This window comes from Alosa alosa, chromosome 11 (assembly GCF_017589495.1).
Source record: "Alosa alosa isolate M-15738 ecotype Scorff River chromosome 11, AALO_Geno_1.1, whole genome shotgun sequence".
NCBI classification, from domain to species: Eukaryota; Metazoa; Chordata; class Actinopteri; order Clupeiformes; family Clupeidae; genus Alosa; species Alosa alosa.
In genome coordinates, this window is record NC_063199.1 from 12769153 (window position 1) to 12796813 (window position 27661).

The following is a 27661-nucleotide window of genomic DNA, read 5'->3' on the forward strand; positions in this document are numbered from 1 at the left end:
TATTCTCTACTTCAGCAATTAGGCCAAACTTCTATCTAGAGGATACAGTCTTTCAAGTTTTGAGGGGGTAAGCAGGATTTACAAACCAGGATCCCCTTGTTAAAGAAGGCCCATAAATAGTCTTGCATGATAGTATCATACTACCGTCTACCTATATAAAACAGGTAGTAATGTATCAATGTGGGAGTGATGACAGCTGCAGTTATTGGTGAGGAGCAGAACACAGGCTGATATAGGCAGCCTCCAGATGAAAGGCATTGCAGTTTTGTAAAGATGTTAGTCTTAAGTTATGCAGTGCTGGGCTAAATATGAGGGAGAGGAACAAGTGCTGTGGGAGTGGTGCATGCTCACATTGTGCATATGTGTGAGTGCGTCTCACTTTCTTTCCACCAGCAGACTGGAAGCTTATTTAGGTCAGATCCTCTGAGTGCTGCTCTCTCTCCGTCTCTCTCTCTCTCTCTCCCTCTCTCTCTTTCTCTCTCATGCTTTCTCTCATTCTCTGGGTCTCTGGAGCTTTCTAGATAGGTTCAATGTTGAAGGCTGTGTGTGCAGCAAAGCAAGATGACAACATCATGAACGTGCAAAAGATGACTTTATCAATATACAAAATGGCTTTATATTAAATCACTTCTAAAGACTGACTTCAGAGATTTGTTTGGAAACACCTTGTATAGGGTAGAAACGTATTCCTGAAAACATGTGAAAGGACTGTGAACGAAAGATCTTAGAGCAGAACACTCTCGCACAAACTGTGAGGTATTGAATTGTGGAGTTAGACCATTAAACTGTACTAATTTTATTTTGTGCACTTAACACAGATGTTCCCTTCTGCAGGAACTGCAACCTATTACTCAATGGGACTTGATTGCGAGATCACGTCATCCAATGGAAACTCTCTAAAATTACGCCCAATGGCTAATAGACACATCAGTCCTATTACTGCATGCTCACCACCGGCTGAAACTATAAAGCCCCCTGATGCACGTCCATCTTCCACTTTTTTACTTTGCATTTCAAGTGTCCCCTGTGAAGCTGTTTTAGGGAATGGTTGGAACACATCTGTGGTAAGACAGCTGAGAGGGGCAGTATCTTTGCCCCAAATGGTTATGGCTTCAGCACAGTCAGCAGACAGTGTTATGGTGTGTTCTTGGGATCTGGGAATAATAGGAAAACATTTACATATGTGGAAAATTCCTTGTGAATGCCAGCTCATGCGAGAACAAAACCTGGGAAACAGAATTTCCCAGTTGTGTTCTGGTCATTGGTTTGTCATCACTTTGTGATTCCAGTAGTCCATATGGACTTTGATGTCCAGTGATTTTAATGTGAACTTGCCAATTTGCAGTTTTTGTCACTTGAAAGCTGCATATCCTTCTTTCACAAGTGTCTCACGTCATACTTTTGAGTAAAAACAGTAGTTTATTTAGGATTAATGAGCATATGTTTAAACTTTTGTTGTGCCGTCCATGTTTTCCACTCATTCAGTCTGCAAAGCACATGTACGCTTGCAGTCGCAAGAACAATGTCATTACTGGGAACATTTCCATTATTCCCAGACCTCATGAACACAGCATTAGGAGATAATGAGGAGGTTAAATGGAGCAGAATTCTGAATGTCACCATTGGGCGCAGAGGTGGGTGTCACAACTTCCTTAAATGTTATACAACACAACACCCTGGCAAGACCGTCGGTGGACCGAAGAATTTAATACAGGGACTGGTATGTTCTAGCATGGTTTTAATAACGCCATGGATTTAACGCATTACAGATTAGACATGATTTTATAGTATGGAGATCTGGTGATGTGGTTTTAATAAACTTAACTGACTTAAAGCATTACAAATTAGACATGATTTTATAGTATGCAGATCTAGTGCCATGGTTTTAATAAAATTAACTGACTTAAACCATTACAAATTAGATAATGATTCATAGTATTGAGGTCTGGTGTCATAGTTTTAATAAACTTATCTGACTTAAAGCATTACAAATTAGACATGATTTTACAGTAATGTGGTCTGGTGCCAAAATTATTAGCCCACAGTGCACTTTATCAGCAGGGCTCTACACACTCTGAAAAACTACATCTATAGCCAATATCCTAACTGCCTGAATCACTACTGAACACAACATAGAAAATATAAATGTAGCAAAGCTTAGAGCGTACTTTTCAAATGTAGTTTTTTTTGGTTGGTGTCACAAAAGCCAGGATGTCATGTTTTTGGTTGTTGCTGTTTCTACATTGGGGACCTGAGGGGCTTCTTGGAGAACTACTGTGAGGATGTGTAGCTCTGAGAAGATGCACTGGAGAATGAGCTCCAACCAAAGGGGTTGAGATGCAAGCTATCTTTCAATGATCATATCTAACAGTAGATAGTTAATCCTACAGTAGTTAAAGTCCCTCCACACATATACTATTTTTAGTGTATATGTGGTAATTCCTTGGGTGGGAAAAGTTGAGCAATGGGTTGGTTTATTTTAAATGTACAATACAGCATACCATTCACATCATGATACAAACACACTGTGACATAAATATTCTCTCTTTCTCTATCTCTCTCTTTCTCTCTCTTCTCTCCCTCCTTCACTTTCTCTCTCGCTCTGAGTCTGTGTTCTACACACAGTAGATGACCATCTCACATTGCACTGTTTACTGTAATAACATCTAATGATTCACTGTATTAGTCATGCCTCTTATTTCCTGTAACAAGGCATATGACTGTGTGCTATTTTAGCCAATACAGACATTTGTGTTGCAGCATTTTCTCTTCACGAGGACAAGAAAAGAAAAGACTGTAAGCACAGCTTCAGTGCACTGTGCCTGTGATATACTGTATGTCCCTTTGTAAAGCACTGTATGTCCCAAATTTGTAAAGGGCTTAAAAAAATGCAACACATACACTGTTGCACCTCAGAGTGATGTCCCCAAAAGTTAATTATCCAATGGGGCCCTTTAAACTGAATGTGTCAGATGACATTCAAATGTAAGACAATAGCAATACCACCATGTGTAGTGGACAGTGTTCACCAAAGGTACAAGGGTAATGTCACTAGACATAAAGGAAAATTCCAAAGACAGGGAAATATATATAAATATATATATAAATATATATATTCACTATATATATATATATATTCACTATATATATATATAATACCAACGAAATACTATGTTAAAATTAAAAAGATTTTTTGAATGTTTTGTCAATTAAAAAATGGTCAATAAAAAATAAAAATGAATGGTCAATTCATTTTTACAAATGTTGTTTTTTTATTATTATTATTTCATGAGGCACAACATGTATTGCTCTTACATTTCTATGCATACTCCTAAACACAAACATTTTTAGCATTTATTTTATCGGATATAGGTATAGTTAAGGTATAGCCAAGAGTGGTCTAAATCAACCAATAAAAGTATTTCTTAAAGAGGGTATGCCTTTGCTAAGGACATTCTGGGAAACATCTCGAAATGTTCTATCTTAAGGTATAACTTGGCATTAGGAAACCCACCCTGATGCATAAAATGCAGCAGTGATCAGTAACCTACGTGGATAGGGAATGTATAAGGTGTGAGATGCTGTGAGCTATGTTGATGTTGATGAATTGAACACCTAAATGAACCTGAATGCTCTTTTGCTCTGTTGCGGTGTAGAAAAGAGATGTTTTTGTGGAGAATGCTAGCACACTTTTATGTGGAGCAGCATTTCTTCCTCTACCGTATTCTAATCAGATTACAATATGAGAAGAGAAATAGCAAAACATTTGATCACTGTGTATTGAAATCATGGATGACATTTGTGTAATGCTGCCTGAGCACTTAGTCAAACAAGTTAGACTAACTCTTACCAGAGTCTTTCAAGATGTTACATTTTTCCAAACAAAATGGATAATTTCAATTAATTGCTAGATTAATTGCATCAGCCCATAACACAGGTCTGTTCTTGCTTCCCTTTTTAAACATAAATGTGCCACATCTTGTAATCTAAAGGAAGGATATTTTTTAAAGATAGGTAAATCAGCCTTGGGCAGTGATGGTCTGTGATTGGCACCTGCAAATGTTGTCTGTGACAGAAGAATATGTCACCAAGCCTATATCCAAAATCCACGCCTTGACAGAAAGTTGAATTCATTGTGGAGTTTAAGACAACCTGTCCAGACAGAATAGGCCATTTCTGCCAGTCATTTTGCTATCAAACTAGAGACCCAGGTAATTAATTCAGCAGTCAAGTTAGGCTTTATCTGGTCTTGGCTTGGGTTGGTTAAGTTAAACTGTGTTTGCATTATTGAAATCAGACCACTGTAAAGGATTTGTTGAGGATTTGTTAAGGATTTCGACTTTTCAAATGTGGAACAACTTACCAATATCAGCCTCTTTGTGGTTTTTGATGTATTCTGCCAGTTCAAAGTTTCCAGCAATAATAGCCACCTTAAAGAAGAAAAAAAAAACAGCAGCTATTAGATATAAGATGTTGTAAGGTGCAGAGGCAACAACATAATCTCTATTGATCTACAGTATCCATCTTTTTATCTTTCTCTCCAACAATTTCTCAATCTGTCTATCATCCCACATCTATCTATCCTTCCATGAGAGAGCGCCATTACAAAACCAAATGACTCCCTGTTGACAGATCCAGTCAAGATCTCTTCTGCATCTCCTCCACTGGATGAGCGGTCGTGTAAACAAAATGAAACCCAAATGAGAACTCTTTCAGTGGGTGGACGATGTCAGCACAATAGCTGAGTCAACTGCATTCCGCCTGACCCCGGAGAGACCATACCCAGATCCCTCTTGCATAACATGGCCTGCTTCATCTTCAGTGTTGCACGGAGGGAGAAGATATTGTATAAAGCCTTAAATAAAATTCAATGACAAGGCCAACCGGTCCAGCTCTGCTGCACTGAAAATGAAAAATCGTCTGCTCCAGCACAGGGACATAGGCACATCAGAAGTGCCTAGAAACAGAAACCCATTCAGCTTTGGAGAGGGTTTCTGTAAGGAAAGGATGAACTTATTCTGATACAAAAAGATAAAAACGGATCAAGACCCTTACCATTTTCTCAGGTAAGCCATTTCCTTTACATATCAAAAGTGCATATCTGCCAAAATATTTCGAAAGAGATGTAGGCTACATACAGTCAGGGTTACTTCCACAATATACAAATTAAATTATATTTTATTATTTTATTTATTATTTTATACAAACATAATTACTCAAGTTAATTACATGTTTTTAATTATACTTGTCATTCACTTTGCCTTAATCTTCCCTTTGATGCCCTTTTTGCTTGTAATTATGAAAAACACATTGAATTGCCTCAGTGTATGAAATTAGCAATAGAAATGCACTTACTTTCTTAAAACTGTACAATTTATTTTGCCGTTTCACAATTGACAATTTTCAGATAAATGTTTTTTTTTCTTCCAATTAGTGTATTGAAATGTGAAATAACTTTGTAACAACTGCCATATTAACGGTTCATGTTTTGTAACTGAATGGCAGATCAGTACCCCAATTTGTCTATTCCGAGCTCATACAAACTCCAAAAAGTTCTGAAGCATCTGTGCTTCTGTTAAATTGTACTGACAGCTGCAGACAGTGTTAGAGAGATGATAGACTTCACAAAGAAAGCAAGACACATCACAAACCTGTCTCAACCTCTGTCAAATGTGATAAAACCACACACACCTCTTCAGCTTGCAAACCTGACATCACATACTATTCTGAAGAAATATCACTATACTCAGCTCAACACAAAACACCCAGTAAAAGTAGGATAACCATTTTTGGGGTTACCCTACTTTTAAGAGTCGCCTTCATTACAGTCAGCACAGGGCTGTGTTATGTAGAGAGGACAGCCATTAAACATTAAGAGTGAAGAGAGACGTATTGGTGGTAAGGGGGGTGGCAAGATGAATAGGAGGAGGCTGGTGTGAAGGCAGAGGCACAGAGGACACACAGAGCCAGAACCTATCCCTGCCGTTTTCCAACCATCACCTTGTTCAACCAGGCAGCCTGCAGAAGTCCTTCAGTGGGAAGGCTAATGCTTTAAAAACGTCTCAGACGAGACCGGGATTTAAGGAAGCAGAGAAGAATGTGAGCTCATTTGAGCAGTGCTCAGTATGAATAATACATATCTTACACCACAAAGCCACTGAACTGGGCAAAGGATGCATGTGGAACAAACCACAACACTCCCAGAGCTGCTGGGGGGGGGGGGGCATGTAGCATCAGAGGCTAGAGCCAAAACACAACATTTTAGTAGGACTCACTGATCAGTGGCATGATCTCTGACAGGAGACTCCAAGCCCAGAGAACTTCAGTGGAACAGACCAAAGCAAACCTTCTCCAGGCTGAGGGTTTTTTTCTTTCCTGCTCCTTTTGGAGGGCTTACATAGCATTTGACTGTTTTTTAAATAAGGAGCACAACACTTGGATGTGCATTTACAGAAGCTAATGGGCTTGGCTATCTCTCATCACTGACAGAAGCTGAGGAGCACAAGCCAGGCATCACGTCATCTGTGCCTAGTAGGATGCTGTCCATCAATATGCACACACTGTTGCTAAAAATAAAACAATGTGGCAATATGCAGAAATATGAATAATTCTGCACAAGCAGTCATTTTTCTTGCAATACTGTCTTACATAAGACCACATTTCATAACTGAGGCAGATTCTTCAGTGATTTTAGTCATGAAGGTAAAATAATCCACATTGTCATCACTACCATTTGTGATCATCTTCCTCACTGCTAACATTCTCAGGGTTAGTGTCTGATCAGGTGGAAATCCAAAACACCACAGATGAGTACATTCTCATTGATCATCCAATCAGTCTTACATGAGTTGCTCCTAATGCTCTGTGTATTATAGCATGCATATCAATAGCATGAAAGTACAGAAGAGCATGAGAGTGTATTCGGATCCGGCGTACTCACCTGAAAGGGGGTTTGTCCCCGATGGTTCTTGACTTCCTTGTTGGCTCCACGCACCAACAAAACTCTGGCACAGTTTTCCTTTAGACAGAAAGGGAGACGAAAAAAAACAGCATCGTTGAGCGATTTCTCTCCTCTATACAGCAAGCTGTGATTCAATCAACAATATCTTGAGATGATGTAGTGCACCGCACTGTCTATACTTCTATCAACCTGTGCACCTCGTGGCTAGAGAGAGAGAGAGAGAGAGAGAGAGAGAGAGAGAGAGAGAGAGAGAGAGAGAGAGAGAGAGAGAGAGGAGATTAGGCCACTTCACCTGGACTGGTCTGTGCAAACAGGTGAATGTGTGGCTGTTCAGGCGTGCGTTAGACAGAGCCGAGTAGAAAAAGGAGGGAAAGCAGAGAGAGCGAGAGAGCGAGCGTGTGGAGCGATGGCACAGTGGCTCTCCAGCCCACTTCTTCCAGCTGGATTCAGCAGCCCACCCACAGAATGTTTCACCATGAAGACAGACACACAAACACATGCTCTCTCTCTCTCTCTCTTTCTCTCACACACACACACACATACACACACACACAAATACACACACACACACACAAACACACACACACACACACACACAAATACACACACCTCCGCTGCAGTTCATCCCACCTCTACACAAATGCTATCTCCTCTGCTGATGGCTGGGCTTGCCATATGAATAATCAGACATATAAACATTAGCTACAATCCCTAGTAGCCTGTTACTACCTCAAAACGCAATGCACTGAAAAATGATAAATGTATGAGGTAGAGCCTGGCAGTGTGCATAAAATAACTTTAGTTTACTACATGCAACTTAAATAGTGCTACATGTTACAAATGTGTCAAGAGCCTCTGCACAGTCTAAGCCTCTGTCTTATTGGGTTACTGGTCTGACTAAAGACCAAAGAGCAGCTGATGGAGGATTGTCTATTGGTCTCATGTGGAGAGTGACCCCTGTGATGGAGGTACCACAGGATCAGAACTCAAACAGCATCCTACTGGCCTAGTGGAAATCCACCATCTGGAAATCAACTGCCTGCTGTTTCTCTCTGTCTCCATCTCCATATGGCTCTGTGTGTATGTGTGTGTGTGTATGTGCATTTGTTCAGAAGGTAAATTATGGCACAATTAAAGCAGCATAATTACAGCTAATCGTATCTGATTACTGTTACAAATGGCAGAGCAATCTGTTGCAGCCAGGGATACCCAAGAAAGAACGCCTCAAAAACTACACACTTCAGGTAAGACAAGTAACGATACCACAGCCCATTATGAATATCCAATACATTCTGTGGTATTCCAAATAAGTTGTTAAATGGCAAATCAAGGTAAGGTCCCAATAATCCTCCTGATAAAATTGTTGTATGGCTTTGTTTTGCACAGAGCATGAAGTCATAGGGACCTACAATTAGGAGGTTTATCCTAATAAACTCCCTCTGATTAACTCACTCAGGTTTGTTATTAAACCATGTATGTGTTATATACCATGGATAGCCTCTATTCTGTATAGTATTTAACTTCAGAGGAGGTCGGAGTGTGGTATTAAAGTCAATAGCAATGAGCTTCTCACTGGCTGTCTCTGTTTCTCTCTGCATGCCTACAATGAGGTCAATCTATAATCACAACAAAGGTCAAAGAACCACATGTGCATCATGGTGAATAATGCCCTAACGTCATCCACTTCCCAGGTCCCACCCACGCATTGAGGCTTGGGCTCTCAAAGCCAGTGGGACTTTGATGGCATTCTTCCATAGAGATGTAGATGCAAGATTTTATGTAGTAGTATAATAAACTCATTTAAAAGTTTACAATGTTTAAAATGTTTTTTAATGTATTTTGCCACCTTAATGGCAAGAATTCTGATGAATCAGGCTTACTAGAGATCTGACATGCTTTTTGGATCAATTAACCTCTGAGTGGACTTGTGGATTTCTTTCTGAGGTCAAGACTGTCATCATAATTAATTAACTAATTCATTAATGAATCTCCCTGCATACGAGGCTGCGACCTGGTCTCCAAAACTGAGTGACGTGAATAGGGAACATACCGGGCTTATCAATTTGGATTGTTACCGATAAGGAAATGGTCATATAATAGAGCACAGGCGAATAAAGCGTTTCTACATCACAACTGTTCTCATTTGCAGTATGTTACTTCCCCTGTTAGCAATCTGGCAATACACCTGGAAGATGCTTGAAGAAGTTGACCAGTCAGAGAGAAGCCAATTCAAATTGAATATCAAAATAAAAGGTCAGATGCTAAATAAGCCTATTTTTTCCTACAGTATAGGGTTGCATGCTAAAGAGAATGCTAGAACATCATGAGAACATCTTGCAGACGTTACAAAAGCATCTCAGGGAATGTTATAAAATAAAAAGTGAATGCCATGGCTCCTTGCATGTTTATCTCTCTGAGTTATACTGCAAGCCAGAAAATCCACCACAACGTTTTCCCCACCGACTGCCAAGTGGTAGTTATTATGCCAAGAGAAGAAGTGGCTGGCAAATAGCAGCAGAGAGCCCACAATATTGACTCACCTGTTTGTAGAGAGCACAGATGTGCAGGGCTGTGTTGCCCGAGGCATTCTGCACACTCATGTCTGCACCGTAGAACAGCAGATGCTCCAGGTGCTGCACATGGCCGTAGCGGCAAGCCTGTCACCACCAACCACAACAGCAAACAAACACACAAACGGAGTCAGCTAGAAGATGTGTGCATTTTGCACAGGGCTTAGAAGTTTACATTCTTGTGTTTCTGAATATGAGTATAGTTCTAACCGTGTGTAACAGTGACTGTAAAGAACATACTGTTGTTATGTACTGCTCTGTTGTACACCCTCCGACCCCAAAATCAATGCAATTCTTTATTCAGAACACTAGATGGCACAGTAGACGAGCTCTGACACAGTTGCAAAAGTATGATCTCATGGCTAGCCATTCTGGTCATGACACCTTCTTTTAACAGACTTCATTTGTCAAAAATGTGCTTTCACCTCTGAGTATGACAGATAGTTAAACTATTTTCCTGGCACGAGGTAATAGGAATCATGCACAGTCCAATGACACCTTCAACTTGTCCTTTGTACAACTACTTCTATTAAAAGCTTTACAAGCATACTTGCAGCAATTAAAGGCTTTACAAGCGCGCTCAGAGCCATAATGCTATTTCAAGTGCATTCACTGACAGTTGACTGTGAGTAGACTAAAAGCTCACCGCAGGTATGCCAATTCTAAGAGGCTCATATTGCTTATGATCATCAGAAATCCCACTGTGTTGAGAGAAAAATACTGAAAGCATTCAGACTAAATATATCATCTCCCTCTCGGAGGTTTAGAAGGCTGTCAGACAGTAAGGGGGAGTGTGAGAGGTGAGAGAGTGCCACCTGGTGGACTTCGTGCCAGCCGTTCTCGTCGTGGCAGGAGACAGAGGCTCGGGCTCGCAGCAGCAGCTCACAGCAGCTGGGGTCGCCCCCCACCAGCACCGTGTGATAGAGCGGCGTCAGGCTCTGGCTGTCCTTATAGTCTGGAGAGGCCCCCAGCTCCAGCAAAGCCTGAGGGAGGAGCAGAGACAGGAGGAGAGAAAGAAATAAGACGAGAAGTGAAGAGGAAGAGAAGGTGAGAGAAGAGAGGAAAAGAGAAGAGAAGAGAAAAGAGGAAGAACGGAGAAACAAATCTGTAAGATTTCCCATGGGCTGCCGTTTTCCTGTATTCCATTTGCAGGCCAGTGATCAGGGACAGAAGATGAAGGTCTGTTTGCTGCAGTAAACAAGCACAGCACGGATGAGATCTCTCCCTACAAATTCTTGGATTAAGTCATTGCCCCTTGCGACACCAGAACATCAATATTTCACCTCAGGAAATGAATATGCATAGCATACAGTAGTACACTGTGTACAGGAAGGAGGATTGTCCTTCATTAGTTTCAACCACTTAACAGCCCTTTTGCCTCAAGGCCATGTTGAACACATTTGGGGCACAGGCTCAACAAGGTCTGGAAGATGCACCCCGAAGATTCTGGTCCCTTCTGGCTGTTTCTTGTATAATGGTGATGGCAGGCCTCTTCTCCAAATGAGGCCTTCGCTACATCCAAATTCTGCTCAGTTGGACGGAGATGTGGAGGCCGAGTCCCATGGCATGCCTGGGCAACCGTGTGGTGGTGCAATGGCCAGGAGCCCAATCACAGCTGGGCTGGTTTCATAAAGGGAGGCATTTCCAAACTGATGCTTACCTGCCAACTCGACCTGTGCGCACCTGTCTCTGTTGCCAAGATAAAACAAGAGGGATCCAATTGGTTCCCATTTTCACCATATTCTGGTCTTACCATAGACATTCCAGAGTCAATCCGTGCAAGCTGAGCTGAGATCTTCTCATGTGCTTATTCTCATGTGTTTCACCCCTCCACCCCTTCATTGTCCCTTAACAGCAATTAGTAACTTAGAAGATAGTGTCACTATCTGTCACACTGAACTGTAACATGCCTCCACTGATGTTGCCGTTGTCCTCAGCCATTGGACTTTGATGGGTGGGACACTCATGACAATGCAATCTACTTTTCCTGACACACCTGTGACAGGTGCACAGCTTGGTGACACCAAAGGTTTGCACTTAATTTCCATCTCACATTTACACTCCTTTGCAGGTTCACAATACAGTCCATAGTCCAGCCGGAAAACGTGGTCTGTTAAAAGTCTTTACATAGATTATTAAAAAGTAAACAACCTTGTCTTGAAGTAGTTTTTATGTTTATTTTGACACAAACTGGTGAAGGGGGTCTGAAAATATGAATTCACCTGACAATGCAGGGATACAAACATGCCTTAGGCATTTGTCAACTGTGTTTTTATTTGCATGATGAATTACTACAGTTCATTATTATACTCTATTTGGCTTTAATTGGCTTTAAATTAGCATTTATGTCTAATAACAATTGCAAACAGAGTTAATTAATGCAAGAATTCTTTGATCAAGAAAGAAAGAAAACCCTTTCTCTTTGTTTATCTCTCTCTCCCTCTCTCTCTCTCATGAGAACCGTCAAGCCACTGAAGTGGTCCCTCAGAGTATGAACTATCTATGAGTCGAAACAGAATATTAATGGGGCATTTATTAGAGTGCATGAAAATGCAATCTACGGTTATCCGATTTCTTCTTCTTATTCTTCTTCTAACGCTTTTTCCGCGTTTAATGCGGCTTCGACCATATAATGTAGAAACTTCATTCATTCAAAAGGAAAGGTGTGGAATATATTTTTCATATTTGTAACTTTTATACTTTTTGAACTATTAATTAAAAACTATTACAAATTTCCCCATAGACTTAACATTGGCGATTATGGCATCACAATAGGGCACTTAGAATCCTATGCCAAGTGTTCCGGCCAGAGCCATATAGAGCTGGTAAGTCCCGCCCTTTCCGCTATCCCCGCTGGACCTCTAGATTGAAAAATCGTTAATGCAAGTGAATGTGAGAAAATAATTATTTTCTGGTCCCGTTTGAATTTTGCCATGAATGTGAACATATGTTGTCTGTGAATTTTTGATATAAATTTTCGTGTAAAGATTGCTACAATTGAGCGGGTAGAAGTTTGATGCGGTTAAACTTTGTGTGAGAGCACTTTGTGGACTACAATTTTCCGCTAGACGACAGCTAACTAGTTTCCCATAACAACCATCAGTTGGTCGAGATGTAGAGGGTTATTAAGATCGACTTTGAACACAGTGAACCATACAATTTTACAATCACACTGTATCATAGTGTTAATGTGTTGAGTGAAGCTAGACATGTTTCGAATATTTTTGTTACCATGTGTGTTTATTCCTGCCGTTACAAAAACTAGCATCTCAGTTAATGTTAGCGAGATGTTAGCCAGAAAATAATTATTTTCTCACATTCACTTGCATTGACGATTTTTCAATCTAGAGGTCCACTGGGGGTTTAGCGGATGGGCGGGACATCTTAGATGCAGAGTTAAGTTTTAAGTCCCATATCAGTAAAGTTACTCAGACAGCCTATTTCCACTTGAGAAACATTGCCAAAGTGCGGCCCTTTAACTCAACAAGATGCAGAAAAACTAATTCACGCTTTATCACTAGCAGGTTAGACTACTGCAATGCACTTTTCACTGGTCTTCCCAAAAAACATCTAAAGAAATTGGCACTCATACAGAACTCTGGGCTAGACTTTTAACTAAGACTAAGAAGAGAACACATCACCCTGTGTTGGCTGAACTGCACTGGCTCCCTATTTCCTATAGAATTGATTTTAAGGTTATGTTAATTACTTACAAAGCTCTGAATGGCATAGCACCTTCATATATCTCCTTTTAATATCTTAAACCACAAAGGAAACTTAGATCATCCAAAGAATCTTTTAATATACTGTCAAAGTGCTCCACAAACAAAGTGGAGAAAAAAATTCATCCATTATGCCCCAAACTATGGAACACCCTGCCTCTGTACATCAAGCAGGCGAAAGTAAATATTTTAAAAGATCTGAAAACATACCTGTACAGGAAAGCTTTTAGTTAACTCATCTTATCCTGTAGACTACATTTTCAGATTATTCTACATCTGCTACTATTGGAGGGTTTAGCCAGCCAGAAGCAGATGGGCTCCCCCATTAAGTCAGGTTCTGCTCAAGGTTTCTTCCTGGAATATGGGAGTTTTTCCTTGCCACAGTTGCCATATGGCGTGCTTGTGAGGGGTAAGAGGGTTAAGGCTGCCAGTCTTATGACGTCATTTTCTATATTTTTGATATGTTTCTGAGTATATCATAAACAGCAAAGAAAAGTGATTGATAATGACTGACTGACTATTATTGTGTTACATGCTTCAAATGTAAAGCACTTTGAGCTGCATTCTGTGTATGAAAGGTGCTATACAAATAAAGCTTTATTATTATTATTATTATTATTACTGTACCAGCTCTATGGTTCCGGCCACCTCTAGCAACTGTCTGTCTCAGGCTTTAAGCATACAATCTGGCTCTCTTAAGACTACAGATCCTGTTCAACTGTTTCCTCTGCCCACAACTGTTTCAAAATAAAAGTCTCCACTACAATAATTCCCTATTAAATAATTTCACTATTTAAACTAATTTAACTGTTCAACTATTCCAACTGTCAGTTATCATCAACTATGCCTCTAGCCTACTATATTAAAACACCACCTACCTAGCAAACAATTTAGCAACCATTGAAATTAAGCATCTATGTCAGTTTCCATAGCAACCAAGATGATTATACTAGCAAACCACTGTAGTAACTCCTTTATTTATGATAGTAGCCACCATGGACACCCTAGCAACAACCTAGCAACGACTTCAAGTACCCTAGTAACAGCCTAGCAACCACATTCACAGTTAAAACCTAGCAACCAACATCATTAACCTAGCAACCAGCATAGCAACCACCTTAACTACTCTAGCAACAGTCAGTTGTCATCAACTTTGACTCCCGTCAACTGTTTCCTCTCCCCACAACTGTTTCAAAATAAAAGTCTTCACTGCTATAATCTCCTATTAAATTATTTAACCATTTAAACTATCCAACTTTTTAACTGTTCAACTATTCCAACTGTCAGTTGTCATCAACTATGACTCCCGTCAACTGTTTCCTCTGCCCAAAGCTGTTTCAAAATAAAAGTCCTCACTACAATAATTCCCTATGAAATATTTGAACCATTTAAAATATCCAACTATTTAACTGTTCAGCCAATCCAACTGTCAGTTGTCATCAGCTATGACTCCCGCCAATTGTGTCCTCTACCCACAACTGCAGCCTGGGCTTTTCAGTCAACTAGTGTGATCAACTCCCAATCTACATTCAACTTTTAAACTGTCTACTTTTAAACTATCAACTTTTATTAAGCTGTGCAACCACCATGTCTGTCCTAGCGTCATTTTCATGCACTCGTAATTCCCTGGAATTACATTCTCTAGTTTTTCATGATGCTCTCCCTCCAAGCATGTGTGTGTGACTGTGTGTCTAAGCTACATGGTTGATCCAACATGTGTAATGAAGAGGCTCTTCCATTGTGCAGTAAACAAATGGCAGCGGATCAGTGTAAAGGGGCTTGCACACTTCTCTGCCACCTCTGCCACTGCTGCACTGACGTAACATGAAGTGGTACCTTCAGTGTGATCTGGTTCTTGGACTGGACAGCTTTGTGGAGGGCGGTCATGCCATCTCTGGAGCGGAAGTCCAGGTGAGCGCCTCCGTGTTTGAGAGCAGTGATGATCTCCACCATGTTGTCCAGATGAGCTGCAAGGGTCAGGGGTGTCTCTGTGGAAACAGAGTCTACAGTCAGAACCACCTCTCTAAATACTTAACCCACCAGCAGCATCAGTTGACTGATTACATAGACACATTCATATGAATTAATAACATTTGTTAAGGTTTTGGGCAGAAGATTAGAGAAAATTATGTAAAATGACAGTTCTCAAGTGGTAACTATCCTTGGGGAATACTGTTATATAACAACCGATTAGGTGCTCAAAGTCAGGGAAAAGCAGTGGAACAAAAACAGGCTGAAAGATGGACTGAACTGAAAAGGCTACAATGGAGAAAACTGATAAAGGCAAAAACAACGCATTTACAATATATGGTACTTTTAGTATTTTAGTTAAAGGATACTGATATTGCTATGCTATACTGTATTATTGAATTCAATTATTGTTTAATTGTGTATTTAATGTATATTCCGTCTATAAGTATTGCAAATAATTATTACCACAATCAATATCGATTTCTTAATATTTTGTCAGTTCTGAAACAGAGCTCTGATAGTATACACTATTTGTTTTGTTTTTTGTTTTGTTAAAATGTACAGCATGCTTTTGCTGTTTTATTCTAGAAAATATAAAATAATGATTTTCAAACCAAATATATTCCAGAATACTTCTGAGTACCTTATGTATACATGTATTGCTACTTCTATATCTGAATAAGATTGCTCTATATAGGTGGTCTATGCTCTTATATTCCTGGGGTTTTCTTTCTCCTGTGAAACAGTCTGCGTTAAAACAGCCGAGTGTGCATCCGTGGAGTGTGACCAGGCCAATCTGAGCCGCAGCTGAGGGCAGTGCAGGATGGCGGATGGCAGAGCAGCGGCCGTGCATCCAAAGCAGACATGCGCGCCTGGAGGCAAGGATCTGTGAGTGCGTGGCACCGGATGACCCCGGCTGCCACGGCCGATGAAAGTGCCGCTCGACCATAGCCCCAGCGCCCCATGGGGGGTTTCAATTAAACACTTTAGCTGCCAAACGTCGTCAGAGCCCCTTTCGGAGCAGATTTAGCCCTTAATGGGCGGGCTCAAATACCACAGCTGCTGAATCGATAATCCTCGCGGGATCAATTAGGAAGCGAGGCATAACCAGGCAGAGCTCCCCGAGTCCCCCGCCAGTCCACACTTGTGCAAATTTGGATTTCAAAGACAACACGACGTCTTTGACCAGTGAAAGCCATGGCAAACTTTCACCACCTTGCTGTTTTCTTAAAGGGTTAGCAAATATTTGTTGAGAATGTATTCCTTTATTTGGGTAGAGGGCTTCCTCCACATGCATAGCTAAACAACATTCATCAGATTTGCATGATTCAATCAATGCTATGCACCAATCTGATCAGAAATTCCATCTACATGCCCTCCGAAAAGGTGAGTGATATGGAAGCTATGGAACCGTGGTTTTGCAGAGTATGCTGTGTTTGGGTTCCTCGTAATTAATTTGTGGTGTGGGATATAATTCATTCTGACCCATATGGGATGCCAGTGGCTAATGTATCTAGGTCACAAAGGCTACTTTAAAGATGGGGCTGCGCATGTTTTTCTTGCATACAGCCAAGCTTTGAACTACTGCCTCACAGGAACATGCACAGTGGGGAGTGGGGTCTCATACCACCCGATTCTGAGTCGTGGTAGTTGGGGTCCAGGCCCTTCTCCAGGAACTTGGAAACTTTGTCCAGGTGATGCTGTTGGATGTAGTCCGTGAATTTCCGCAGGTTTGCCTGACAAGCATAAAAGGGAGTGTTGAAAGAGATGACACATGCAGCGTGAGATAAAGAGAGCGAGAGACAGTGAGAGACAGATACGTACTGTAGAGGCGAGAAGAGTGATGGAATAGATGATAGAAGAGTGATGGAACAGTGATGGAATAGTGTGGCTATGGCACATGACAGCAGGATTAATGTTGGATAAGTGTTATCTCTCTCCTCTCTCTCTCTTCCTCCCTCTCCTTATCCCTCTCTCTCTCTCTCTGTCTCTCTCTGTCTCTCTCTCTCTCTCATGTAGTTTCTGAGGGACACACATGCAGCCTTTACCAGGCCGGATAAAAATAGCTAGCAGAGCAGCTCCCTGAGCACAGCGCCATCAGAGAGAGAGAGAGAAAGAGAGAGAGAGAGAGCACAGCTGCCTCTAGGAAGGAGAGAGACCCCTCACACACACACACACACACACACACACACACACACACACACGAAGAGTGATGGAATAGATGATAGAAGAGTGATGGAACAGTGATGGAATAGTGTGGCTATGGCACATGACAGCCGGATTAATGTTGGATAAGTGTTATCTCTCTCCTCTCTCTCTCTTCCTCCCTCTCCTTATCCCTCTCTCTCTCTCTGTCTCTCTCTCTCTCATGTAGTTTCTGAGGGACACACATGCAGCCTTTACCAGGCCGGATAAAAATAGCTAGCAGAGCAGCTCCCTGAGCACAGCGCCATCAGAGAGAGAGAGAGAAAGAGAGAGAGAGCGAGCACAGCTGCCTCTAGGAAGGAGAGAGACCCCACACACACACACACACACACACACACACACACAAACACACTTTCAACTGAAACACATTTTCAACTGAACAGATGTACTAAACTGGAATTTGGGGAGAGTCGTCGCAGATGCAGAGTACATGTGTCAAAAAACTCATAAGCGCAGCATTATGCAGGGAAATATACATTATTTAACCCTTGGCACACACTAGAACGTACTGAAAACCCAGCCTTTAATAATTTACTGTAGAGGACTCGAGTGTATGCAGTATATGTCTATAAATCCATTACCCTCACATACCTGCAGGGGACGTAAGTGGAAAGGCATGTCCTCTTGTGTTTTACAGTCTCAGTGTATGATATCATTTTAGAATGTTGGACATCAGTGTTACGTAACCCACATAACATTCTTTGAGGGAGAAGGACTACACTGCGTATCTGAGTGGTGGCACAAAGTTGGCAGATGTCAAAACTACAGAGCAGGCCATGGCCTCCAACCATTTCAATCAGTTGTTTTGTGTTACCGGCCCTCAGATCCCTGAGCAAATGAACAGATCAGCTGACACAACCAGTATATACGACACCGGGAAAATATGCAATTAGTGTGCCTCCCCGATGAAACATCAGCAGCACGGGGCCTTTGTTCCTGCACTGGCTCCTAATATGAGCCCTTTAGCTGACCTGAGATCTGCTACCCCGCTTCTAGAGAAAAAGGCAAGTGAGGGAGGAGGAAAAAGGAAGTTGAAAAGAGGTACATGAATATTCCAGGCCTTTGCTCTTTATCATTAATTCATGCTGTGCTGGTATTACTGTTGGAATTCATTTCCTCTCAGTTTGTTACAGACATTCAGCTGCCAAAGTCTCTCTGCCTCTTTCAGCTTGCCCCCACACAACCCTGATGATGTTCCACACAGCTAAACAGCACCATGACCAACCACGAGATTCACTGTGACAGCACATCCTGACATGCGCCGCACTGCTGAACTAGGGAATGTTCTAGCAGTCTGAAGTTCTACATAAACTTTTCCAAAAACATGGTTCTTCACACACACAGACACGCACACACACACCAAACATCCATGCACACAAACAGTGTGCAATACAAACAGCATCAAAATCCTCCACCCAGGTAAACAGACGTAAAACTCACCTGAGTGTGCAATTTTGTTATCTGCTTCTCATCCACATTTGGCTGCTGGTAGACTCTGCTCTTGTAGCGAAACTTCAACAGAATGCAAAACAGAGCAGGAGGGCCAATTAGTGGGGATGCAGCGCTCTAGCTACTCATCACAAGTGCAGATACCAGCGGTTCATGGCGCCGCACAGACTCACTACATCATGTGGCGTACAGACAGAAAACTTAAAGCCCCCCTGCTGCTGTGTACATTAGGGGTCTGATTTACAAAAGCCTCGGAAGCTTTAGTCAAAAAGAATGAAAACATAACAAGCCTCTTTCATGTTAGTGCTCAGCAGAGGGTGGTGGGGAAAATATCTCATTTAAAATCAGGAGTCATTCTGACATACATAATAGCATAAAGCATGGCACCTCATTACTGAGCATTCACTCCAAGCATGTAGAGTGTTGCAGGTAAATGAGTGACCCTACCTCCAGAGTGGGGATGCCCTTGTTGGTGGGCAGGGCATGGTCCCGGAGGAGCCGCTCCTCGTCCAGGAAGCCACTCTCGCGCCCGTCCACGGCCGGCCGGAAGAGCCCGTAGTTGAGCACGTCCCGCAGACTCTGGGTGAGGGTGCAGAGGATCTCCTGCTTTGCCACCCACACTGTGGCGTCGGCTTTGAAACGCATGGATTTCTGCTCAATAGAGTGAAGAAGTCAAGTCAGTCTCAGTTTATGGCTCAGCAGCTTAGACAGCAGCAGAAAAAAGAGCTTCAGGAACCCCTTGAAGCCCCCCCACCCCACACCTCCCCGCACCCCACCCCATCCCACCCCCCACCAGCATCTCTCCATAACCTTTGTTTACTGCAGTCAACCCTGCAGCTAATTACACAACACTTCGTAAGAGTGAATGCAAATGACTGTATGCTACCGCCTTTCCCAATCTGCTTTTTGACAACAAGCTACTGCTGTCCATATTTGTTTACCACCAGCTAAATTTTAATCCCCAAACAGCGACTGTTGATAAAGCAAAAACAAAAAGGAAAGGACAGGTCACTTAATTGAGGACCCTACTAAAAGAGGTTGCCTGTTTTGCTGCAGTGACTGAGTCACAAAAACAAAAACTCCACTTCTTTTAGACTGAAACAGCGACCTTAAAACCAAAATAATGACACATATTTCCACAGAAGTTAATTCTCAGCCTAAGGTCATGACATGTGTGAATACTTAAAATGAGGCTCAGTTTTCTGCATGTAGGATTGTGTTCGCTCCACAGTCGTTAAACTACACTAAGCAATGTCACTTCCAGTGAAAAAATCCTCATTAAAAAAATATGCTGAGAAACTGAGTCCTGCTTTGTCAGTGGTTATGTTCAGCTTATTATTCATTTCCTTCTATGAAGGTCCTTTGACTGTACCTAAAAAATCTTAATTCAAAACGAAACACCGGCCACTGCTGGCATCACTACCTGTCATGTACAACATGCACTTACTGTACAGATTAAGAAAGACTGATTTTAATTGGGGGACAGAGGTTTGAATACTCCTGAGAATTCAAAAGCTGTCTTCTATATAATTAATTAAGGAAGGGGCAAAGGCACTCTTCTCAACTTCAAATGACTCACTGACATTATCTATCAGCTTTGATGAAAAAATTTCAACTGCTGACACCTGTGTTCAATGTCAGCTTACTATAAACTGAAACTGTGCCACTGTTATGATATAAAAGTGTATATAGAAGTCTGGAAGCTCACAAGAGGGTATTTGAACAAAGACTGCATTTACAAAAACTCTAGGACTCTAGCTTCTGCAGCAGAAAGCCTTGGAAAAACAAACATCTAAAGCATGATATCCCAGAGGAGGCAAAAATGCAGGGTAATAACATCTCTGCTTGTGCATGCGCAAAAACAGTCTAGTTTTCAAGGAAGACAACATGGATGGATTCTACCTAAACAGACTGTATTAGAATCTTATTTTCTAATCTTGCAGCATCTCATTAATCACTGCTGTTAGGTTCTTGATTATCTCCATTCACAGTGCTAAGTACCTTCTGTCTGCACATTATCTGAGGCACTCCTGCTACTCCTGCCATAAACATCCATCTCAGAAATCCCAATAAATGTTACATTTTCCAGATATGGTCTCTGAGCAGATGTTTCAAGTTCCCTGCTGAGATCTTGACACCAACACATTCATTATTATCATGTTTTCAGGAGGGGCGGCCGATACTCACAGACTGCTGCAGGTCGGGTATGACCAAGCAGATCAGCAGCGAGTCCGAGTCAGTGCTCGGGTCCAGACGCCCGCTGCTGGGCCGCGGCATGGGCTGGAGCTCCTCCCTGGAGCTCTCCGACTCGGACCCCGCAGAGCAGTCGGAGAAGCTCTGGGCCATCTCCTCGCTGGACGTGGGGCTCTGAGGCATGGTCATCTCTCAGTGGAGCCCTGGGGAAGACATGGGAAGCACTCAGCGAGAGGAGAGCACCTGAGTGCTATAGAAATGCAGATTAAAGACATACTGTAGTCCATGATTCTGGCAAAAGGTTGCTGATCCTTGGCCAGTCAAATTACACCCTACCTCCTATAGTCCAGTTGGGTAGTGCACATATTAAGTCATACCGTTACCGAGGTGATAAAAGCACCAAATTTTACATGAAGCTTCTTTAGGACCTCTTGGATGATTACAGCCTAGGAGCCCAGCTGAAATATTGAAATTTAATGTCAAATCACTTAAAAACAATATTCATGAAAAACGTTTTTGTTTTTTTCCTCTCAAGTAAAACTTTCAGGGTAATGGCCTTTTAAGACCACTTAAGCTTCCTTTTGTTAATTTGTGCTCAGGCCAGTAGATCTTCCAAATTATAAGTGTAAAATAGAGTTCCAAGACACCTTATACCTTAAAAAAACTCAATAAGCCCTGTAGGCTATAGGCTAATATAGGCGGAATTATTAAAAAGCAACAAAAATGTTATGAGATCTTGGTTTCCTCTTTTATTTTTCAATTCGACTAGGTCATTCATATAGCTACTGAGTTCACAGTTTGGTCATTAGTTTTATGTTAGGCTGCATCACATTAAATCCTATTTGTGTGTGACAGTACAGCTAGATGTAATTTCAGTTATTTTGGTTCTATTCCATGTTACTGGAATGAGTTGCCCAGTCGTCTCCATTCCTGTGATAGTTTTTGGTCTTTCAAGAGGGGTCTAAAGGCATATCTGTTTAACATGCACTTAGTTCAGCTTCTTATGCGTTATGGTTTATATCATATTGGTTATTTTCATTAGGCTGTTGATTGATGTTGTTTTTATTGATATTCTCTTTAATGTAATCTGACCATGCTATTGTTACTGTTATAATATTATTGACTGAATGGACATTATTGTTAATTATTGCTATTTTCCTTCATTTTCATTGTTTAATTCATTAGGCTATTGATTGATTTGACATTGTTGTAACTCATAACCCATAACTATAGATTAGGGTTTCTCAACGGGGGCGTTTGGGCGTTGGTGTTAATCAAAGTTATTCATCACAACGTTTAAGCTTATGACAGCCACAGACCTGTCAACCTGTATGCATTTTGTGTATCGGGCATGCATTTTCACATCAAAATATGCTAGTACAATTTGTTAATGTGGAAAATCGATTAGTCTACATATAGGAGTGAGAAAGTGAGAGAAAGTGACGAGAGAGAAAGTGACGAGACCTAGTGAGAGAAAATGCCAGGTAAATCATAGTGATGGGCCTCTCTTTGTGCTATTTTTGCAGACCTACCTATCAGTTGTTTGTTAGGACAGGCTTTATAGTCTCTCCCTCTCTTTCATTATGCAAAATAGGGCCTACTCATACACTGTAAAATCTAACAGCCATCCTTACTTAAAATGTGTAAAATGTAACTCAGTTTTGGGGGCAGCCGTGGCCCACTGGTTAGCACTCTGGACTTGTAACCGGAGGGTTGCCGGTTCGAGCCCCGACCAGTGGCCCGCGGCTGAAGTGCCCTTGAGCAAGGCACCTAACCCCTCTCTGCTCCCCGAAATGCGCCATTGTAGCAGGCAGCTCACTGTGCCGGATTAGTGTGTGCTTCACCTCACTGTGTGTTCACTGTGTGCTGTTTGTGTTTCACTAATTCACCGATTGGGTTAAATGCAGAGACCAAATTTCTCTCACGGGATCAAAAAAGTATATATACTTATACTTTTGTCTTTTGTTAATTATGTTGATTTTGTCTTTTATTTTGAGATTACTTTCCTAAAATGAGTGTAATTTAATGTTGAGGTGGAAAAGTTACCATGATCATTTAAATCAAGTAAACTATACTTGTATACGTGTAATTTATGTTGATGCATCACACTATCAAGTAGATGACTATCCAAAACACCCTAAGTGGGGGCAGCCGTGGCCTACTGGTTAAGGCTTCGGGTTTGTAACCGAAGGGTTACCGATTCAATCCCCGACCCAGTATGAAATAGCGGGGGAAGTGGTTGAGCACTGCTCTCCCATGCCCACACCCACGGCTGAAGTGCCCTTAAGTAAGGCACCTAACCCCTCACTGCTCCCCGAACACCGCTGTAGCAGGCAACTCACTGCTCTGGGTTAGTGTGTGCTTCACCTCACTGTGTGTTCACTGTGTGCTGTGTGTGTTTCACTAATTCACGGATTGGGATAAATGCAGAGACCAAATTTCCCTCAAGGGATCAAAAGAGTATATACGTATACTTATACTAATGCTTGGGTAAAACAATATAAACATGTTACATATAGTGCTTTACTATGCTCTGAAAGTACTGCACTAAGCACCACCAATATTTAGCACTCACCTGGGTGATGCATTGCAGCCATTATGTGCCAGAATGCTCACCAGCCTGAGGTGGAGAGTGAGGTAGCCATGTTGGGAATTTGGCGAGAGGTTCAGGGATCCCCCTAATCTTTAATTTTCACAGTGAGTCAGGAGTTTGTTTCACCATTGCATTCAAAGGCCCTTTCCTGAAGTTAAATGTATTCATGACATCACAAAGGCAATAGGGGTTGATATTATCCTGACCAGAGAGGAGAGTGCCTTTTAACCCTCTATACCCCGTAGCGGCCGTCGACGGCCGTTCTGTATTCTCCTGTAACGGCCGCGGCCGGCCGCAATTCTTAAAGAGACATCTGCTACAGTATAACCTTCATACATGAAATAATACAGCGTTAGTGGATAAATAAACACCAGACTTTTATTTTGACACACATAAATGGCTAGGTCGCTATTGACTTTTCTCCGGTATTTTTGAGTTTAGCCTGTTGACTGACCGGCTGAGGACTTACGGTGCCTCTGGAGTTATGGCTTCTAACAAGCGTCCGCGTCTTTTCTCATTAGATGAGATGGTATTGATGTGCATCCACCATGTTTTGATGTAAGTGACGATCATATTGATGTAAGAAATTGACAAAATAAAAACATGAAAGTGTAATAAATTTAACGTTAGCATCCTCCCGTTTGTCATGACTGACTTAGCTGCCTCTCTGGCATAAAAAAAAAATGTATGGCTGTCACTGTGAAAGTCAGTTTGAGTTTAGCTAGCACCAGCAAAATATAGGCATAATTCAATGATGGGTCATGGCCTAATTAACAATAAAGTTTATGATAAACCCATGCCAGGTTTATTTACAGTTATATCACATTAACATTACCCCTTTCTGGCATGTACAGTAAAGCTAACATTATCGTTATCCCACTTACAGATAGTTATTGCAAACTACTACTTATGTATGTCTCTCTAAATGAGTTTTTGTTGACTAATAACCAAAGCGGGAACCACCGTTGTGTTTTCTGCTTATGGATGTCAGGAAAATGTATTTGTATACAAGTAGGCCAATGTCTCGTCATCTTCGTGATTACAAAAAAGCCTGCTAATTTGCTACCTTCACTGATGTAACGTTAACGTTAGTCTGAGACTCGTAATGTTAGCACAGGATAGGTTGAAGGTTAGTGAACGAGTGCAACAGGTTCATTATCATCAACTGATCAAGTTTAGATAAATTATATAACATGATGTGCATATAAAACAAAACGTACATTCCCGGTTGTTGGTGACATGCTTATCAAATGAGTCACGATTTCATACGCTATGCTTCATGGCCTACGTTAGTTCATATCCTCATCATTTTTTAGCTGTAAGGCTCACTGTCCAGCTAAATCCCAAATAAGTGCAAGATATGCCAGTCTATTTCAATGAAATCAGTACTCATATAGTATCGTGTTTCCCAGCTTCTAATACAGAAATATGTGAACCATATTTATAACTTTTTGTTAGTGAAACACTTTGAGACTGTAAGTGAGTAGGCCTATGGCTGTCTATGGGAAACATGAATATATAATTTTTAATGGATCATATATCATTTGAAAGAGCAATTTCTAATCTTTAAACTGAAAGAAACTTACAATTGACACTTTTCATTAGATTTTTAGTTATTCTTGGTTATTTAAAATGTTTCTCAAATTGCCCTTTTCTCTTAGAATTCCCAGGAATCTGAAGCATTGTTGTAGAATTCCACTGGGGTATAGAGGGTTAATGGACAGCCACTAACACCACCATTTCCAGCATCAACATACGTTTCCAAGCAGGTCTCCCATCAAAGTACTAAAAAAGGCCACATTTGCTTAGCCTCTGTAATATAGCAGAGACAGGATACCTGTATGGTTTCCAGCTACAGATCTGTGTCTGTCTCTCAGCACTAGTTCTACTCACAGGATTAGTGTGTTTTGGATAGTCACTTGATGGGGTGATTTATCAACATAAATTACACATAAATTACACAACAACAGTATATATAGCCTTTAGTGTCACTTATTGTTATATATTGTAATATAAGTTGAATTTCAGTAAAGATTAATATGTGATCCCTTTAAGAAAAATATGTAGGCCGGGACGTATTTACAGTGCAAAATTATAATTTACAGGGCCAATAAAGATTATATTGCTAATACTTTGTATTGAAGCTTTAGTTATGTTCATAAACATAAATAAACATATAAAATGTTAACTTTGGGATTCATTTGAACACTTTATTTTGTGTAGGAACTTAAGCATACAGTATTTAATTTATAATGATATACTTCTAATATGACATGTCACAAAGTTTTTTTTCTCGAGGGCTCCTAGGCAAAAATTACACTATAGACCCTAAGGAAACACCATGCAAAATTTGGTGCTTTTATCACCTCGGTAACGGTATTTTCATTATGCCACTGGACTACTATGGTCCTGAAGCGACATGATGGAATAGCATGTTTCAGCCAGTGCCACTTTATTGGCATCCTGTTTACAGAGCCAGGATTGTTTTGTTTTTTTAATAAATGCACATTGAACAGAGCCAGAGTAATTAGCTGAAGTGTATTGGATTGTGGACTACTTCTTTAATACTGAAAACAGATCACAAAGTCTCGCTGTTGATCTTTAACAGTGTTTTTCCTCTTCTGTTTCTGCAGCATTCTTCTGTTTCTGCAGCACGTTTATTCTGAATGGGGACACTGTACCCCTACTCTAAACCTGGGCTTCTCTCCTCCTGCCGTGTTTTGTATCAACACAAGAGAGTGAAAACAGTCAGAGATAATTTAATGTAATTTTGGTCATTTCAGTTCACTGCTGGCAGTGTCCATCCATTTGAAAGCTTCCTGTTTGGCTAGTAGAGAGTGCCAGGTATTTTAGTAGAAAGCGCCAGAGATTATTCATGACAATGTTACATAGTGCAAAATCAAGCATTCTAGGCACACTGGCAGTCATTCTAGCATCAAAATGAGTTTGAAGCTTTTATTTTAAGGTAAAAGAGCTGCATTGTATTCCTTTATAGGAAATAAAAAGATGTGTCAATATTGGCATCTGTAATCGGCCATTGGCCAAAATGACTTTGAAAATATCAGTATATTGAATAGCAGTAGAAATCCAATATTGTGCATCCCTATTCAATATATTCCTAAACCTTCATCTCTCGTGGATGGAGGATTATAAACTGACACTCCCTCCATATCAAACAAGCTTGTCATTTGATCTTGCTCACTCCACAGCACCCTTTCATCCTCAAAGGACTGAGCAAACCAGTTGATTCAACCAGCACTATTCCTTTTGCTATGCTTATTCTGCTGGCATTACTGTCCAGTGAAGGTGTAATCAATACTACTACTAGTACTGAGGAGGACCTTGGGTAAGAGATGCACAATATTGGATTTCTCTCAGTATTTGGTTTACTGAAATTGTCTAACTCATTTTGGCTGGTTGCCGCTGCGATACAGATATATAAACATTTAAAAAAAAAATTTCCTCAAAAGTGTACTTGAATTATCACTGTTATTGTAGTGGCCTATTGCAGAAGGCAGATACATCCATAAAACTTCCATTCTCATTCATTCTACCCTAAATGTAGACACTCTCGCTCATGAAAAAAAAGGAAATCATTATTAAATTATGCTATTTGACTCAACATTTTTTTTAAAATGTAGATCTTTTCCTATTTGAACATATGTACAGTATATGATACTTCTTCTGAAACTCTAATAGACAGTGCTGAGTATAGCCTTGCCGATTTACCAGCCAGGCATGTCTGCAGAAATTTTGATAATTTGACAGGAGAGCCGGGACAGTTGAAAACACTTTTTAATTAAACGTAATTTACAAAGCGATCGTACCACACTGAAAGCAAATATTCTGTCACTAGCAACCTACATCTGTCCTCTGTCAAATACAGTTGCATTTTCAGCTTTGAACATAACCGTTCAGGAATTATTACAGCAAAAGTGGGACGTGCGTAATGTTTCATTCATCCCTCCTGGTTGGGACGATTGAAACAGCATGGGGG

The 27661-nt window shown here is 41.0% G+C and overlaps 1 protein-coding gene across 1 annotated transcript in view; it reads right to left on the minus strand.

The window, feature by feature from the left end:
• The window catches only part of shank2b (SH3 and multiple ankyrin repeat domains 2b), a 68392-nt gene extending 47105 nt beyond the window's left edge, over positions 1-21287 (minus strand). The window contains 9 exon segments of the mRNA XM_048257204.1: positions 4364-4430; positions 6941-7018; positions 9502-9618; positions 10347-10514; positions 15090-15241; positions 16852-16960; positions 18870-18941; positions 19326-19529; positions 21066-21287. Coding sequence (XP_048113161.1) covers positions 4364-4430; positions 6941-7018; positions 9502-9618; positions 10347-10514; positions 15090-15241; positions 16852-16960; positions 18870-18941; positions 19326-19529; positions 21066-21260 — 1162 coding nt within the window. The 5' untranslated portion in view covers positions 21261-21287.
• Positions 21288-27661: the final 6374 nt, after the last annotated feature.